Source organism: Mustela nivalis (genome assembly GCF_964662115.1).
Source record: "Mustela nivalis genome assembly, chromosome: 7".
NCBI classification, from domain to species: Eukaryota; Metazoa; Chordata; class Mammalia; order Carnivora; family Mustelidae; genus Mustela; species Mustela nivalis.
Window position 1 is genome coordinate 121532595 of NC_139026.1, and position 18160 is coordinate 121550754.

At 39.0% G+C, this 18160-nt stretch overlaps 1 protein-coding gene across 2 annotated transcripts in view; it reads left to right on the forward strand.

The window, feature by feature from the left end:
* The window catches only part of CDC123 (cell division cycle 123), a 56679-nt gene that overhangs the window by 17273 nt on the left and 21246 nt on the right, over nucleotides 1-18160 (forward strand). The window contains exons 3-6 of one of the 2 annotated variants that reach the window (XM_082740838.1): nucleotides 1185-1242; nucleotides 1495-1527; nucleotides 8759-8854; nucleotides 10894-11000. In XM_082740838.1, the coding sequence (XP_082596964.1) occupies nucleotides 1185-1242; nucleotides 1495-1527; nucleotides 8759-8854; nucleotides 10894-11000 (294 nt within the window). The remainder of the gene's footprint in view (nucleotides 1-1184; nucleotides 1243-1494; nucleotides 1528-8758; nucleotides 8855-10893; nucleotides 11001-18160) is intronic. The other variant, XM_082740839.1, reaches the window with a different exon arrangement.

The following is an 18160-nucleotide window of genomic DNA, read 5'->3' on the forward strand; positions in this document are numbered from 1 at the left end:
CTGCCTGTTGCTCACTGGGTTATCCTCCTCATTGGCTTTCTGTTTCCTAAACTTTTTTTGCTGTCTCTTTTCTGCAGTTGTCTCCTTTTTGGTCCTTTTTTTCCCCTTAGGATTTTCCCTACCCATTTTAGTGGAGTTTCAAGAGGGGGCATAGGATAGAGAACTGCCCATGGTCATCCAGAACCCTCCTTTTCCCTCTTTGAAGTTTCTTGGTATAGAACCTGTGCTGGTTCCTGTTCTGATTATTATTGTTTTCATTGATGTCGTGAGTTCTTTACGGGCCAATTATTTGTGGTTTATTGTTTAGAGAGGAAATACTCTGTTTTCAGCCTTTGCTTCCTCCCTAGGCAATGAAGATTGGCTGTTCGTTGGTCCTTTCCAACATGTGCTTTGCTCACAGGCTTCTTCAAAGATAGCATGTCTGAGTCTTTCTCTCTCTGTCTCCCCCACACCTTTCTGTTGTGCCTGTCCTGATCCAGGGTAATTGTTGACACCAGCCCACACACTGCGTTATCACAATATAAGCGAAAGATTCCTGATTTTGCTACCTGGGGGTATTCCAGCTCTTTAGTAGAACAGCTCTCTGGATGATTCCTTTTGGCTCCTTCATCTCACTTGATCTTCCTTGTCTGTGGTGGCACTTCCTCATATGTCGGGATTCAGAGTTGTAGATGACTGCTCGTGTCCTCAGAGCCGAAGTTTAAGGTTTTCTCTTCCTTGGTTCTAGTGATTTCTGAGAAGAGGGCAAAAAGTGTTTCTTCTCTTATCGGAAGCGTACTCTTTAATTTTATATCAGCTTTTATTAGTTTCTGTCTCAAAAAATGAACTTTTTTTTTTTTAAGATTGTGTTTATTTATTTGAGAGAGAGAGAGACAGAGCATGAGTGGGGTGAAGGGGCAGAGGGAGAGGGAGAAGCAGCCTTCCCGCTGAGCAGGGAGCCTGGCGTGGGACTCTGTCCCAGGAGCCTGATACCGGGCTTGATCCCAGGACCCCAAGATCATGACTGAGCTAAAGGCAGACACTTGACCGACTGAGCCACCCAGGTGCCCCTAAAAAATGAAATTTTCCTAACATCCTCTAATTCTGAGGCTATCTTTCTTTATGTTTTTTCCCCTTATGAAATGATGACTACACATGGTACCGAAGCATTTTTCTTGCTTAATTTTTGTTTTATGTTCTTGTAGGGAAGATCCACCAACACATTCTCAACCAGAAAGTGATGATGAGGCAGAAGAAATACAGGTTTGTTCAAAAAATAAAATCCGTTCTATAGACTCTTGTAATTTAAATGAGCCCTGGTATGGTTCTGATATTTACATCTTAGCATACATTTAGTAAAGGGAGAAATTATACAAAAACCTCACTTTGACATGTAGTTTGTCTTCAGAAAGAGGTGTTCTTGTATTTATGTATCTGTTTTAGATGGAGCATTGCTTTTTGGAAGCCCAGTATACTAACCACATTTAATATTTTGTTTCTGTCCTCTTCGTGCAGTGGTCGGATGACGAGAACACCGCTACGCTTACGGTAAGAGCAGAGCCATGCCAGTGTGGGGACAGCCTCACACTATTGCTTAGGATGCTTCAGGGTTTCAGTTCACATCTCTCTCAATCTCTTTTACTCACTATTTCAGATGTATGTTTCTCTGTTGGTTTTGATAGATTACTTTGAAAAGTAACTTGAATCATTGTTTATAGGCAAATATGGCCTGCCCTTCTTTCCCTTTGATTTCAAAGGAAGTATTTTAAGTGCGTAGTTGGTGCCTTGACTTGTTTCTGTTGAGCTCTGAAAGAAGTAATTAAACCTAACATTGAGTTTTGAGGTTCCCAGATCTGTGGAACCTGAATTAAAGTAAAATCTATAGTCACTTATTTAAGTATATTTAAATGGCATAAAAATTACAGTTTCTTTCAAAGGAGAGCAAAGAAGTGTGTGGCTTTAACCAATATCATAAAAATGTAGAAGTTGATTGAGTATATTATGGTCTTTGATGCTAAGAATGCTGTTGTCTAATTCAACTTGAAATATATTTTTAATAGAAATACTTTTTAAAGGAATGAGTATGGTAAAACATGTATTTCTAAAAATATAGTAGATAAATGAAACTTATTATAACTTGAGATAAAAGAGAAAAGTTTTTATATAATTTCCTGCAGATATATGTACCAAGCACAAGGGAAACTAGTTTTAGGGAAAGTTATAGTCTAATATAGCACTAAATAAGATACTTCTATTTATTTTAATGGAAGAGAACTGGTATCCACAGTACAAGAAAAGTAAGTGGAGATGCCTAAACCAGTATATTTTCTTAGGTATGAAAAGCATGCCAACATATGCAGAAAGAGAAAGTTTCAGTGCCTTATTTTACAGTTGCTCTGCGTGTCTGAAAATCCTGTTCAGTTAAACATGCATATTTGTGATCTCTTGTATTTAGGGCACTGTAGTGGGTTCTGAACAAAGATGAATTTGGTTTGATTCCTGCCAGTAGTGAGTTTATAAACCTGCAGGGAAAGATGCCTCAGTTTGGGGGTAGATGGTGAAGTGCTGTCGGAACACAGAGGGTAACAATTGGAACTGAGGTCATCTAGAAATGGGGAAAGGGAAACATAGTATTTGAACTAGACCCTAAAAGTGGTGAGGAGTGTCAGTGCCAGCTCATGCTTTCTTTCTTTTTTTTTTTTTTTTAAAAGATTTTATTTATTGGGACTCCTGTGTGGCTCAGTTGGTTGAGCAGCTGCCTTCGGCTGAGGTCATGATCCCAGCGTCCTGGGATCGAGTCCCGCATCAGGCTCCTTGCTCCGCAGGGAGCCTGCTTCTCCCTCTGACTCTGCCTGCCACTCTGTCTGCCTGTGCTCGCTCTCTCTCTCTCTGACAAATAAATAAATAAAATCTTTAAAAAAAAAAAAAGATTTTATTTATTTATTTGACAGATAGAGATCACAAGCAGGCAGAGAGGCAGGCAGAGAGAGAGGAGGAAGTAGGCTCCCCGCTGAGCAGAGAGCGTGATGCGGGGCTCAATGTGGGGCTTGATCCCAGAACCCTGAGATCATAACTTGAGCCAAAGGCAGAGGCTAAACCTGCTGAGCCACCCAGGTGCCCCCAGCTCATGCTTTCTAATAGATGGCTAGATAGGGAAATTAATAATTTACATGTGTATATGTACCAAACTCTATTCACTAAGGACTGGAAGCAGTGATGTGGTGACATCATGGTGGCAGGTATGGTGAGCATACCTAGTGCCCTGATCTTGGTTTCCAGATACCCTCTCCACTGAAATGAGTCGAAGTGCTTTGGAGAAAGTTTAGACTGAGGGTAGGAGAGAGAAGATGAACTTGTGACTGTGTCAGAAAGTAAGAATAAGGCAGACATGTCAGCTTGAATGGGGTTCTCTTAGCCAAATAGCCAATTGTCAGAACAGGGATATTAGTGGAGTATAACCATTTGCTAAGATCGGTGATTTGTGATCCCATACTGACAATTAAATGATTGTATTAAATAAATGGGAGCAGAAGGGAAAGCTCTTTATAGTAGAAAAGGCACCAGCTCACAAATGCAGAAGGAATTACAGAATCAGAAACCATCATTTGGCAATCTTCACAGTAATACTTGATGGAGTAGATGTTAAAACTAGAGGGTGAATATTAGATGAGCAAGAGGATACTTTAATACTCTCAAGATATTTCCACCAAAATTACTTGTTAATTATAAAGAGGAAAATAGTGACTTTATAGTGGGCAGACCTGGTAGCTGAATGATCATAGTTAACCTTGTCAGTGATGGCGCAGACCTGCATTGTGTACCTCTTGATATGATGCACTAAGAAGGACACACCACCTGCCAAATGTGGATAACCTAAATTAAATCACGAGGAAACCTCCCGCAAACGCAGCTCTTTGGAAATTATATAGAATAATTGCCAGTACTCTTCAGAAATATCAGGGTCCTGAAAGATAAAGGACAACTGAAAGAAGGACTATTACAGATTAAAGATTGAGAAGACATGACAGCTAAATGCAGTGGTGTGATTCTGGAGTGGGTCCTTGGTCAGAAAGAAATGTTTTCTTGGGGTGCCTGGGTGGCTCAGTGGGTTAAGCCTCTGTCTTTGGCTCAGGTCATGATCTCAGGGTCCTGGGATCAAGCCCCGCATTGGGCTCTCTGCTCAGTGGGGAGCCTGCTTCCCCCTCTCTCTCTGCCTTTCTCTCTGCCTACTTGTGACCTCTCTCTCCCTGTCAAATAAATTAATAAAAATCTTTAAAAAAAAAAAAAGGAAATTTTTTCTTTTGCTATAAGGGACAGTATTGGGAAAATGGGCACATTTTGAATAAGATCTGTAAATAAGATAATGGTATTCTATCAGTGTTAGCTCCCTGATTTTGATCATTTTGCTAGGTTCTGTGAAAGAATATTCCTGCTCTTTTAGGAAACATACTAAAGTATTTGGTGGTAAAAGGGCAGGATGACTTGTACTTACTTAAAGAATATAAGAAGAAATTTTGTTATTTATATGTGTGTATATATAAGTAAATGCACACATCTGCATAGACCTGTAAGAGAGAGAGGTTTGGATGGGGAACGATAAAACAAACAGAGTAAAAGACTGGCTGAAGTGTATATGGAAATTCTTGCTACTCTTCTTTTAATGCTTTCTGAAATTACTTCAAAATAAAAAGTTACTAAATGATTTGGGTTTTGCTGGGTGGAACTAGCTATTGTTGAGCGGGAGAATATTCACGGCAGAACATTCTTAGTAGAGGGAATCAGGGCCAGGACCCAAGGAGGAAAATATAAGGTATTGATAAATGGTAAGAGTCCGTTAATCTAGATACAGAAACACTGAATTAAAAATGGGAAAACTGGGGCCCCTGGGTGGCTCAGTGGGTTAAGCCTCTGCCTTTGGCTCAGGTCATGGTCTCAGGGTCCTGGGATTGAGCCCCGCATCGGGCTCTCTGCTCAGCAGGGAGCCTGCTTCCCTCTCTGTGCCTGCCTCTCTACCTACTTGTGATCTCTGTCTGTCAAATAAATAAATAAATAAGGGCGCCTGGGTGGCTCAGTGGTTAAGCCGCTGCCTTCGGCTCAGGTCATGATCTCAGGGTCCTGGGATTGAGCCCCGCATCAGGCTCTCTGCTCAGCAGGGAGCCTGCTTCCTCCTCTCTCTCTCTCTCTGCCTGCCTCTCTGCCTACTTGTCATTTCTCTCTGTCAAATAAATAAATAAAATCTTTAAAAAAAAAAAAAAGATAAATAAATAAATAAAAATACATTTAAAAAAATGGGAAAACTCCGTTGAGGTGGGTAAATCTCAAAACAAGAGCAGTTTGCTAAAAGTATACGTATCAATGACAGCAGTTGTATTAAATTTTTTAAATTTATGGAGAGGCACATATTATCATTCAGTATAAATCATGACTCTAGAAGAATATGTCCAAGTCTGTAATGCTGGTTGCCTGTGGGGAGGAGAAGGGTGAAGATTAGGGAGGAGAGTGAGCAAGTAAGGAGCTTCATTTGTTTTTGTTTGTTTGTTTTTTAAAGATTTTATTTATTTGAGAGGAGAGAATAAGAGAGAGAGAGAGCAAGCAGAGAGTGAGCATGAGAAGGGGGAGGGTCAGAGGGAGAAGCAGGAAGCCTGATGTGGGACTTGATCGTGGGACTCCAGGATCATGACCCGAGCTGAAGGCAGTCCCCTAACCAACTGAGCCACCCAGGCGCCCTAGGAGCTTCATTTGCATTGTAACCTTGTCCCCTTAAGAAATTTAAAGGTCTGGGTTAAGTATACCAAATTGTTGAATGTATGAACCCATGAACACAGATGTATGTGTATATATATATATGTATATATATATATGTGTGTGTGTGTGTGTATTTTTATATTTTTATATATTTATATATATGAGATATTTTAAAAATTTCGTGATTAAAAAAAAGAAGAAGAAATACCCTTTCTGAATGGGTGTGGTAGGTATAGTTGGAAAGATGGAGTTTGGATTACAGAGAGTCCCCAGATACAATGAAAAATGTGGATTTTTGTCAATCACAGCAGGAACCTTTTCCTGGAAAACTGAGGTGTATAGCATATTTAAAATCAACTCTTTGAGCTATGAGCTTAAAAGAATTCTATCAGTTAAATCTGTTGAAAGATAATTTTCAAAGAGCTAGACTCATGACTCCCATACTAATATAAAAATCTTTAACACATGTTGAAGTTTTTATTTAACTCATGGGGGATCTAAACAGATGGAACCTTAAAAACCCTTCTCCAAAGGGAGTGCAATGGACAGACACATTTATAGATCAGAAATATTGAAATGAATATGTAAATGAGGCAGAATTGGTTTTGCCTCCCAAGGGTTGGGGAGTTGGGGGAGACACTTGGCTCTCTATCAAGCAGGGTAGAATTTTTATGTCCATAGAAATACTTTTCGGGCGCCTGGGTGGCTCAGTGGGTTAAGCCGCTGCCTTCGGCTCAGGTCATGATCTCAGAGTCCTGGGATCGAGTCCCGCATCGGGCTCTCTGCTCGGCAGGGAGCCTGCTTCCTCCTCTCTCTGCCTGCCTCTCTGCCTACTTGTGATCTCTCTCTGTCAAATGAATAAATAAAATCTTTAAAAAAAAAAAAAAAGAAAAAGAAATACTTTTCATTGTTATCACTTAATGAAGGTGTCAAGTTGTAAAACAGCTCATAGACCTAGCTAGAATCCAATCATCCAGAGGGTGTGCTGTAGGAAGATAATACATAGGTCTTCCACTGAAGCACACGTTTTTTCTCCATAATATGTAACTTTATAATTTAAGTTTGTTTTAGGATCCTTATAGCAGGATTTCCTGAAGTTGAGTAATTTGAGGATTTGAGGGAATCTGTCACCTCTCATAATACATAAAATATAAAGCAATGGGAAATTTTATGGGTTAGGAAAATTGTTTTGTCTTTGAAAGTTGAATCCTTCATGTTGTAAAATTTGTATAACTACACTATTCATTGAAAATGTTGCTAATGCAGATTTTATTTTATTATTTTTTAAGATTTTATTTATTTATTTGACAGAGAGAGACACAGTGAGAGAGGGAATACAAGTAGGGGGAGTGGGAGAGGGAAAAGCAAGCTTCCTGCTGAGCAAGGAGCCCAATATAGGGCTTGATCCCAGGGCACTGGGATCATGACCTGAGCCGAAGACAGAGGCTTAACCCACTGAGCCACCCAGGCGCCCCGCTAATGCAGATTTTAGATATGTGTTTTTATGGATAGAACCCTAGTAACTGAGCCACATCAGCAACTTCAGCCAGTCGTAAGGAAATTATTAGCTCAACATACATGGTAATTCCTTCTCATGGGGAGAGGCAAATGGTAGATAAAAGACTCAGGATGTACTCATTTTGAAAGCCTCTCTGAATGGCAGCTGTTTGATTTCCTGTGTCTAAGCTAAAGATGTCACAAGGAAGATGACACGGTTGCAGATACTAAAGATGCTGCCAGACTGTCTGGAGAGAAGAGACATTTGTAGGAGAGAGGAAGGGGATCCAGTTGGCTGTGATCTCTCCCTTTACTCACTAGCCTACTGCTTAAAGCTGGTTTCTAGTTTGAGGGATGGATCACCTATTATTTTAAACTGACATTTTTTGCTATGTTTCCTAGACTCTTAACACAGTTTTCTTTCTGTCGTAGCTGGATTAGATCATGGGGGTTAACAGAAGCAGTGTGTATTAATTAAGTTCTTCTACAGAACTCATTACTGGACTTTTTCAGAACATGCAGTTGCCCAGTAGGGGGCGGCAGATATAAAGGGATAATGTGGCTGGCAAACCTGTTAATGTTTTTGTATTCTGTGCCCTGCAGACCCCACTTCCGTGTCTCATAGTCCCCTTTGTATAAGACTCACAGAAGAGTGTTTCTTCATACTGTTTCTCTTGATTTCCTGGTTGAAATGACACTCAGGACGTTTTGGTTACTTGCTTATATAAACTGCATTTTAAAATCAACCAAAAAGGAAAGAACATTTTAACTGCACTACAGTCCTATTTTTGAGTTTTGTTTATATTAAAACTTGTCTGGAAATAGCAGCGTTTAAATACAGTTAAGCATATCATTTATTTCTCATTCTCATGAAGGCTTTTGGGGATATGCCCAAGAATCTTTTCCTTTATTTATTTATTTATTTATTTGACAGAGAGAAATGACAAGTAGGCAGAGAGGCAGGCAGAGAGAGAGAGAGAGAGAGAGGAGGAAGCAGGCTCCCCGCTGAGCAGAGAGCCCGAAGCGGGACTCGATCCCAGGACCCTGAGATCATGACCCAAGCCGAAGGCAGCGGCTTAACCACTGAGCCACCCAGGCGCCCCGAATCTTTTCCTCTAGATGGAAAGGTTTCTGGCCCTTTAAATGTGAGGTGTTATTTCAGAGTGTTGGAGTATTGGTACAGGTGACATTCCATCTGTCTCTCCACTTAATAACTGTTAATTCTGTAGATGTTAAGAGAACCATTCAGTCCTTCCTCACATTCCCAGGTGCCTCGTGACATCTGTCTTTTAAGCTTCCTGGGTTTTGATTGTTTTTTGGAAAGTACCATTTGGGCACTCTTTTTTTTTTTTTTGCTTTTCTGGTAAATATTTGATCATTGATTTTATTTAGCTCAGTTGAGAAATTCTGATAGTAGTTTGTATTCTAACTTATTTTTAACATGCCTAATTGTTTAACCTTGAGATTTTGATCTTGTATTCTGTATTTATTGTGCTGTTATCAACCTGCCCAAATGATTTCTCCTTTCTCTCTGTAGGCACCGGAATTTCCCGAGTTTACCACGAAAGTTCAAGAAGCTATCAATTCCCTGGGGGGCAGTGTATTTCCTAAGCTTAACTGGAGTGCCCCAAGGGTAGGAACACATCAGTAAATCTTTCAGCTGTTTGAATATTCTTTGTTTTGCTATTCATTTCTTTTTATATTCCCACAGAGGGTCTAATTTTATTTCTAATTCTAGGGAAAACACTGTGGTATTTATTTTTATTTTTCCCCTCTTACTTTCCTGATTTTCCACGTTCCTGAGTCTGTAAAATACTATATAGTTTGCCAGAAGACAGTTGCAACCTCTTATGTTGCTGATCATACTAGAACCCGAGGAAGGTCATTCTCTTTCCCTTTCAAAACTTTAGCTATCCAGTGTAACAGAGAAATTTTTCTCTGTTGAAAAATAATGAAAATTAAAAAGTCACAGGACCTAGACATAGGGCCTTAGAGAATTCAGCTGACATTTTCTTAAATTGTATTTTATCGTTATGACATGCATTGACAAGTTGTTTTTACGTCAAGGTCTGTGGAAAAATTTGGTCTTTTTTCTAAACCAGTAGAAAACAACTACGGCGGCAAAGTTCATTTAAAGACTCAAAGATTTACCTGCATTTTCAAAAATCATCCCGTGTGCCTTTCTTTTCTTATTCTAAAATGAATGACAAATTGTACCTAATCTAGCCTTTATTTTTACTGGTTAAAATTAGTTATGCATGTACATCACTTAAATTTTTAAAAGATCTGGACTCTTGCTCCCCAAACCAGCAGATCCTGACACTTCTTTCACTTTGCCATTTCTTATTCCTCAGAGGCAATGGCTGTCAGTATTTGAATGCTTTCTTTTGTTGTTTTCCTTTACTATTTTAGCTGTCAGTATTCATTATTGCTGCCCACTCAGGAACGAGAAGGTTCTGCTCTCTCTTCTCCCATTCTTGCTACTTTATATTCCACTCTCCTCAGCTGAGTACTGTCATGTATTGATTAGTGACTCTGATGTTCTGGTACGCAGTGTCTCTGATGTTCTGGTAACGCAAACTCTGTGCACATCTGATAGGTAGGATCATTCAGTGTTCTTGTTCTCTGCGCATCTTTATAGGATGATTTCGTGTTCTTGTTCACCCTTCTGTTTTCCCTGGAGTTCATGGTTTCCTGTGCATCTGCCATTATTTCAGTGGAATTAAATCTCTGGTCAGTGTTTTATTCTCAACCAGAAGTTCATCATCTTTTTCACTGGGAGAAATTATAAAGAGTTTATTATAAAGAAGTTATTCAATCTCATTTTTAGTTTTATATGAGCAGTAACTTGAATCATTTCTTACTGCTGAACTGGGCTGAGGGTTTCCACTTAAGAATGACAGATTATTTGTAGTTTGAAGTTGTTCATTTATTCATTTATATTTTATTTTTTGTGTGCCTACTATGTGCCACTGCTGTCTTTCATGTGTGGATAATTAGATATTTTTTTTGCAGTTTTCTCGAAATTAGATACTGCCCTGTGTCTGATCTATGGGAGAAGTATGTTTAATAAATGACTTAATTCTGTCATTTTTAGGAATGTTTTGCTAAGCCTTATGCCTGCTATTCTTACTTTTTTTGGTTCATATGTATGAGACATTCACCATTGAAAGCTGTGATGGTGCAGAGTATCTCATCTCCTCTCTCCCTGACTTGGTAAACAGGGGTCTGAACTGCGTTAGTCCTCGTACTTCAGGTGTCCCAGCTCTCACTGCCCAGAAGCAAGAAGGGATCTCCTTTTTCTTAGAGAGTAGCCAGTCAGACTCTTTCTTTACACTTTGATCTTTTAGCTGAAGTATCAGCACTTCTGATACTTCTTCCCCCCTCTTTCATCATCAGTAAGACAAACGCAGGGAAGTGCTTGGGCCTGAGTGGGAAGGTAAGGACCTTACCAACTCAGTGTTCCTAACCCCGCATGTAGCATGCAGTAGCCCTGCTCTTGGCCATTAAGAAGTATGATTTAACACTGGACAGTATAGTTAAAATGTCTCACCTGAATTTTTTCTTTAAATGTAATAAGCATTATCAGTTTTGTATATTGGCCTGACCTCATTCATAGCAACTGACATGGAATATATGCTAAGTTGAGTGTGCTTTATCATTATTATTTAGGATGCATACTGGATAGCAATGAACAGTTCTCTGAAATGTAAAACCCTCAGCGACATCTTTCTGTTGTTCAAGAGTTCTGACTTCATCACTCGTGACTTCACTCAGCCGTAAGTATGTCTCTTGATCTCCCATGTCAGTAGTTTCTGTACTTAAGAGAGTTTTGCTGAAGGCAAAATCCCATTGCTTCTAGTACTGTTAAAAACAACAGTTCCGGGTTGCCTGGGTGGTTTAGTCGGTCAAATCATCTGACTTTGGCTCAGGTTGTGATCTCACATCCTGGGATTGAGCCTCATGTCCAGCTCCCTGCCCAGTGGGAAGTCTGCTTCTCCCTCTCCCTCTGCCCCTAAACCCTCCTCTCACTCTGTGTCTCTCTTTCAAATAAATAAATAAAATCTTTAAAAAACCAACATCACAATAACAGTTCCATATAATAACATCTATTAAAGCAAATCTTTCTTTTCCTTTGATAGTAAATGCTCTACAATGAATAGGTGTAAATATTTGTATCTGTCCATTAAATATTTTGGCAATTTTTTTTCATTATAAAATCAGCATATGCTTATCATAGAAAAATAAAATTAGGGATTTGAGCTAAATAAAAACAGGAAATGTGGAAGGACCCATGATCTCACCATAGTTGGTTTTATGTACTTCCGGAATTCTTTCTGCGCATATGTATAATATAGGTATACCGGTCTCTAACTGTATTCTGACATTTTAACACAAAAATGGGATCATGTAGTTCATATTGCTTCGTAGCTTTCAGTGTATAGCTGACATCTTAACGTGTCTTTAAATACTTATGTGTGTCACTATTTAAAATTACTTTAATGGTATTCCACTGGACACCTGCAACATGATTTGTTTGATCAGCCTTCTGTTTTTATAGAGTCCTACAGTGAATATCCCTGAGCTAAATTTTCTTGCATGTTCCTAATTTTTTTCCTAGAATATATTTCTAGAAGTGGCATTGCTATTTTCCTTTCTTTGCTAGTTACTCTTCAGCTAAAGAACTCATAGGCAGGTAACCCACCTGCACTGTTGACCTGCTAGTGAACTCTTTAGGCTCTCTTGTTCTATTGTAAAGTAGGTATTCTTTTAGAATTCCCCTCTTACCGTTGTAAACAGACCAGTTATCCCACTTAAACTAATACTTAAACTGATCTCTAAATTAAAGCGTATCACAAAATCCAGCAACTAAGCAGGTCAGTAGGGGTGGAGATACTGTGTATCCTTGGCACCTCTTCCCCATCCATTCATGTAGTCTGTCCTGCCCATTCACCCCATTTCAACTTCAGATCCTTTTTTTTTTTTTTTTTTAAAGATTTTATTTATTTATTTGTTAGGCAGAGAGGTAGGCAGAGAGGCAGGCAGAGAGAGAGGAGGAAGCAGGCTCCCTGCTGAGCAGAGAGCTCGATGCGGGGCTTGATCCCAGGACCCTGAGATCATGACCTGAGCCGAAGGCAAAGGCTTTAACCCACTGAGCCACCCAGGCGCCCCTTCAGATCCTTTTTTTGAGGAGAATCCTGGCACAAGAAAATATAAACTCACTGCATGTCAGTTGTGCACCTGGTCTTTTGCCTCAGAGTTCTGCAGCTTGGGCATTGGTTTTAGTATTATAATAATGAAGGGAATGAAGTTTGGTGATAATAAACGAGCCTGGTTAAATTGTCAGTTTATTGTAAAAGTGTTCACCTGTGTTGATATTTCTGGTTCATTTACGGAGAAAAGCTTTATATTGTCTTGAGATCTCATTGTCCGCCTCTTGTGGTTACGTTGGCACAGATGTTACTAGGTGTACGGTGGCCCTTGTTTTAGTAATAATGCTGCAGCATTTCCCTTCTGGGAGAGGCTCTCTGATTCAAGGAAGTTGTTGCTATCTTCTTTGTCCATTATAAAGCTTTTAAATACCTAATGCTTTAAGTAAAGTTGCCTTAAAATATATTACATTAAAAATGCTCTGTATGTGTTAGTTCATCAGATAGGGGTTTCCCTGTTCCTTCAACACCAGTTGAAGTGAGAGTATGAGGACACCTTTTCTTTTTCAATCAAATCATTACTGTAAGTCGCTTTTAATTCTCTGTGGCTAAAGGTTTTTTTAAGTCATTGCCCTTGGTGAACTTCTGCTGCTCTGTAACCCACCTCTGCCTCTTTGTTATGCATGAATCTAGTGGGAGTCCAGTAGAAGGTAGAAATACCAGTCAGTTGTCTGGCCTTCTGTGCTTTGGCTTGTGTTTCTTGGCTTTGGCTTTGTGCTTTTGCATGGGAGGGCAGTTAAGTCAGCAAGTGAATTTGAGGCCTAGGATTAAGAGTGTTTACCCACAGAATACCATGCTTCTCCTAGTCTAAATAATTGTGAGTTGGCAGGAACAAACCCTAAGCACCAAGCTTGCAGCCTTTCAGCTTGGCGGCTCTAATTAGTCATCCTCTTCTGGAAGTATTCCTGTGTACAATAACCAGTTGAGGAACTGCAGAGCTTAAGTCTTGTCGCCATAAAAATCTGTATTGATGAGATCTTTAATGGAAGAGGAACTTCTGTTACATAGGCCTTTCAGGACCCCTGAAAGAGTAAATGCGGAGTGTAATTCTTTATAGACAAGATTGTGCCAATGATTTAATCTCTTTCCTTCTGTCGGCTAGAAAATCAAGGCCTAAATCTACTTGGTTACTTTTCCCACAAACTAGTTAGTAGAACCAAAACCAGAATATAATTCAGTAATGCCATTCTAAATGGTTTCTGTACTTTCACTTAGTAAAGTCATAAATTCCTTTCAAAAATGCTTCAAATTAAAATACAGAATATCATAATGAATTTTATTTTATAAGAATTTATTATAAATAAAAACAATAAATATAAATGTAGACTATAAAAAGACATTATGGCATTATTATATAATTATCTGTAATACATACAAGATTATATAAAAGTGACATTATATTGTTTATACTATTTTGGGGCTTACCTCAAAAAAAGAAAGCTATTCCAGTCAGGATTGCAAGCTAACAGAAGGCCAACTAAAAGTATTTTACACATACAGAGTTTTTAAAAATATATTACTTAACAAGGACTCTGGAATGTGGGTATTTCTGGGGTTCATTGAGCTGGTCCTCAAGGTCCCCAAGGAGCCAGGCTCTTCAGTTTTTCCCCCACGCTCATGCTTGGCTTACTGGTGTGGAATTTGGGATTATCACCTACTGGTTACAGGATTGCTGCTACACTTCTGGGCATCATGTGAAGAGACAGCAGTATCTGATCCAAAAATAGAAGGGGTGGTTTGTTTCCTCTCACTCCTCTCTGTACATGAGCAAGTAAAGCATTCTGGAAGCTTCCCTAGAGACTTCTTCCAGGCTCATTGGTCACACAGTGACCCAGCCTAATCCAGCAGTTGGCAGAGGGAACAGAAATGCAGCAACTGCTTTAGACCAGAGCTGTCAGACGTTAGCGCGCATCAGGAGCATCTGAAGGGTTTGACAAAACACAGATTGCTCGTCCCCTCTCCGAGGTTCTGGCCCAGGAGGCTGCCAGTGGGACCCGGGAATATAACTTCTAAGAAGTTCCCTGGTTTTCTGATGATGCTTGTGCAGGCCCACCCCTTGAGGACTGCTTAGATTAAGCAACACATGCCTCCCTGGGATTCCGGAGGGGCCTACAGAATACCAGTGCTTCCTGATCCGGCAGTCACAGTTGTGTTAGCAAGGATGGAGGCTGGGGATAGCTCGAGGGAGACAAGCAGTACTATCTGTCACAGTCGTAAGCTGATAGAGATTATTAAGTACTTTTATTTTTCCTGTTCCTCAACTGGTTATTGTACACAGGAAGCTTTTGAAGCTTTAAAAAGTGGAAGTTGAAGTATGACACATTAACACAATCTGTCTGCACTAGACTCCCTGAGCAAACTGTTTGTCCAGATATAAACGTTTCATGTGGTTAGACTTGTTGAGTCTCCAGGCTGCTTTCAGTAATTATTTTATTGATTAAGTGTCACTTCAGTAGGCCAAGGCAAGAAAATAATATCCGGTATTCAAGTGGCATTTGGAAGAAAGAGCTGAGCAAGTGAAAAAATAAATCCATTTGGTGTTTCTCTGAGGGATTTGTCACCCACAAGATAGATTTGATTAGAGATCAGGAAATTTCACTTGTCTTAGTAATTTAACTCAGCTCTGCTTGACATAATTTGTATGCATTCTTAAGATTATCATAAAACTGGTCATTAATTCTAAAATTCAGCAAGTAGTCTCAGGAGTACAATTTTGTGTGTAAGTTGGACTGATAGAACCTTCACCTTGTGATTTTTAGGGCCCATTTAATGAGGTGACACTTTTTCTTCTGTGGATTGTTTTAATTTTAGATACCATATTTTCTCTCTTTTTGAAGAGGAATTCTACAAGAATTCAGATGAACATACTTAGTAATCCTTAGTTCAGTCTTGTTTTACTTTTATCTTTGTTTTTCCACCACCGGTGAATCTGTAATGGAATCTGTGCACCAGTACTCAACTTGGTTCTCTTGGTTCTACCAGAAACACTGATGTTTAAGGTTCCATGGCTCTGCATTGTGTGTGTCTGTGTGTGTGTGTATGTGTGCACACCCATAATTTACACTTTTTCTTAAACTTAAAAGTGTTTACCATGAGGTATAACGTAACCTTCCAACTTCTGATCAAAGCTTACCAATGAGACTTGTGTCCTACTAAGTATCTAGGATGGTTTGCCACTTTAAAACATCAGTGATTGTGTTTACTGCACTTCAGAAAGCTTTAATGGAGATGTTTTCTTACTGCTTATAAAAATGGTCAAATTGTGATCGCAGCCAATGGACTTAGGTAATACCTCATTTGCCTAGAGTAAATTCATATAGATGTTATACTCAAAGTATACCCCTAGTGTGATTCTCCTTCCCCCACTCCTGCCATGTGTCTGGCCCAAATTATAGGCCCAAATCATACACTTTGAGTTGGTAATAATGTAAATCTGTATGTCCAGTGCCAGAATCTCACTCCTTAGCCCCACCACACGGAATTCATTTTCAACTTAGATGTTTTCCACTAGTATCATCTGTTTTCATCTCCATCTAGCTCTTTCTTACATAGTCTATTTCTGAATTGTAGCACAACTCAGCATAGTGCAAGCACATGCATCCTTTTCTGGTCCTTTCCTCCTTTACTTGTAACAAAGCATGGGACACATTCTGCCTCATCTGTATACTAGAGTACATCCATATTTCCTGAGGGTGCTCCCCTCTGCTCCACACACCCACGTCCTTATCATTGAGTGTATTACATTTGTTCTCTTTTGATGTGTGAAATATTTGGAACCACATGATAAAAACTTGTTGATTGCAGTTATGAAGTTCACAGAAAAAAGTATGTCAATATTAAGACATGTTTAGGGCATAATGAATAGGCCTATTTATGCTAAGCCCTCGGGACTGACAGGTAGTGATTTGGGCAGGACCTTGAGTAGACATGAAAGAAATAAGATGACCCTTCTGCCTGCCAATGATCCATGCTTGCAGTTTGGGGCTAAGACTTTTTTTTCTCCTTCTCTTTCTAAAGATTTGGATCTGGAACATTACTTTCAAAAATTCCTATTAACTGCCTAATTTCAAAATGTTTTAAAAATGCACTGTTTTAATTTCATAGTAGCTTTTATCAGAATAGACTTTGGGGTTTTGTTGTTTTTTTCCCCAAAATAAAATCTTTATTATTTTTGTACCTGAGAATTTTTTTTAGTTTGTGATTCCCACTGTAGATAATGTAGCATTCATCATTTAATAACATTTGTGTATAATTGGCATTTTAATGGGTAGCTAGAGGAACTATAATTCAGTATAGGAGCTTCCTTTCCATCCAGATTGTAAAGCAGTGACTTAGATTTAGTACTACTTTCTGTTGTTACCTTGTTGAAAATTTCATTCAAAGAAATCTTCCAAGTTATAAAATACTTACCCAGGAAAATAAATTAAGAAGTGGGATTTAAAAACACACACACACACACACACAAAATAGGTTTCTAAGTGTACATGAAAATGGTTAGTAAGTACTAATTATAGTTAGACTGTTCAGGTTGGCAGAGATGTTTAAATGAGATTCAGAATGTTCTAATTGCTAATTGTAAAAGAACTTTAAGAAACTGATTGTTAATTTCTGGTTTTAGCTAAGTAGCAGGCAAGATAACCTGAAAAATCTTTTGTTACAAATTATCTAGAAATGTTCGGTAAAATATTAACTATAACAAAAATTTAAGTGCATAGCTGAATTCAGGAGAAATAAAAGGCAAATCCCAGTTGCAGAGATGTGAAGAGGATAGAAAATCAGAGGGTGAGGTAGAGAAGTCTTTTAGGGGTCATTATCAGAACCGATAAGGGACATAACTTTTAATCCCTTTATGGGACTAGAGGCTAAGCTTTAAGCCAAAATAAAGTGAAGATTTGGAAAAGAGACCATTTTGCATTTTCAGTAAAGGATGAACAAGAAGAAAATTCATCCATTAGCACAGAGACAGGGAAGCAGGACTGAAAGTTCTTGGGCTTTGGCTTTTTGGTTTAAAAGTTTGAAACCTCAGGCCTGTGTCTCATGAACTTTGAAAAACAGAATTTGAACCACCTGCCTGTTAGAGATCTCCCATTAACTAAGAAATTAATCTAAAAGTCAGTCCTCCAGTCATTTTTACCCTTGAGGTGCCTAGAAGATGCAAATGCAAAGTGTTCTGGGAACACTCCACAACCCAGGCCTCGGGGGACCCCCAGAGAAATGAGCCACACCAAATAGGTGCTCATGTAGAAATAACAAGATCTGTGAGAAAACAGCACATCGTGCGTCAAGGTGAGACAGTGGACTAGAGGAGGAAGTAGAGCTGTATGAATTTAAAATAACGGAAGTTTCAAAGATAATATAAAGGAAGTATTTTAATTAATTAAACTCAAATTGAGATTCTTAATACAAATTTTAGGTCCATTAATTTATATTTAAGGATTGTAAAAATTCCAGGGTTGTTAGTACCCTAATTATCTTATTTTTGCTTTTTAAATCTACCTCCTCCAGAATGTAAATGGAATCTAAGTACACACAGCGTTCTTTGCAGTATTTCAGCTAAGCTCTTGAAAATGCTATTATTGACCTTTACATTTGGGCTTAACTAGCTGGCTCTGTACTCTTCTCTTGCAGGAACTGTACTGGGCCATCTGGTTAATCATCTTAATAAGAAAAAGCCTTATACAATAATCTCACATAGCACAGACATTCTCACTTCTGCTTTCTGAAACTAA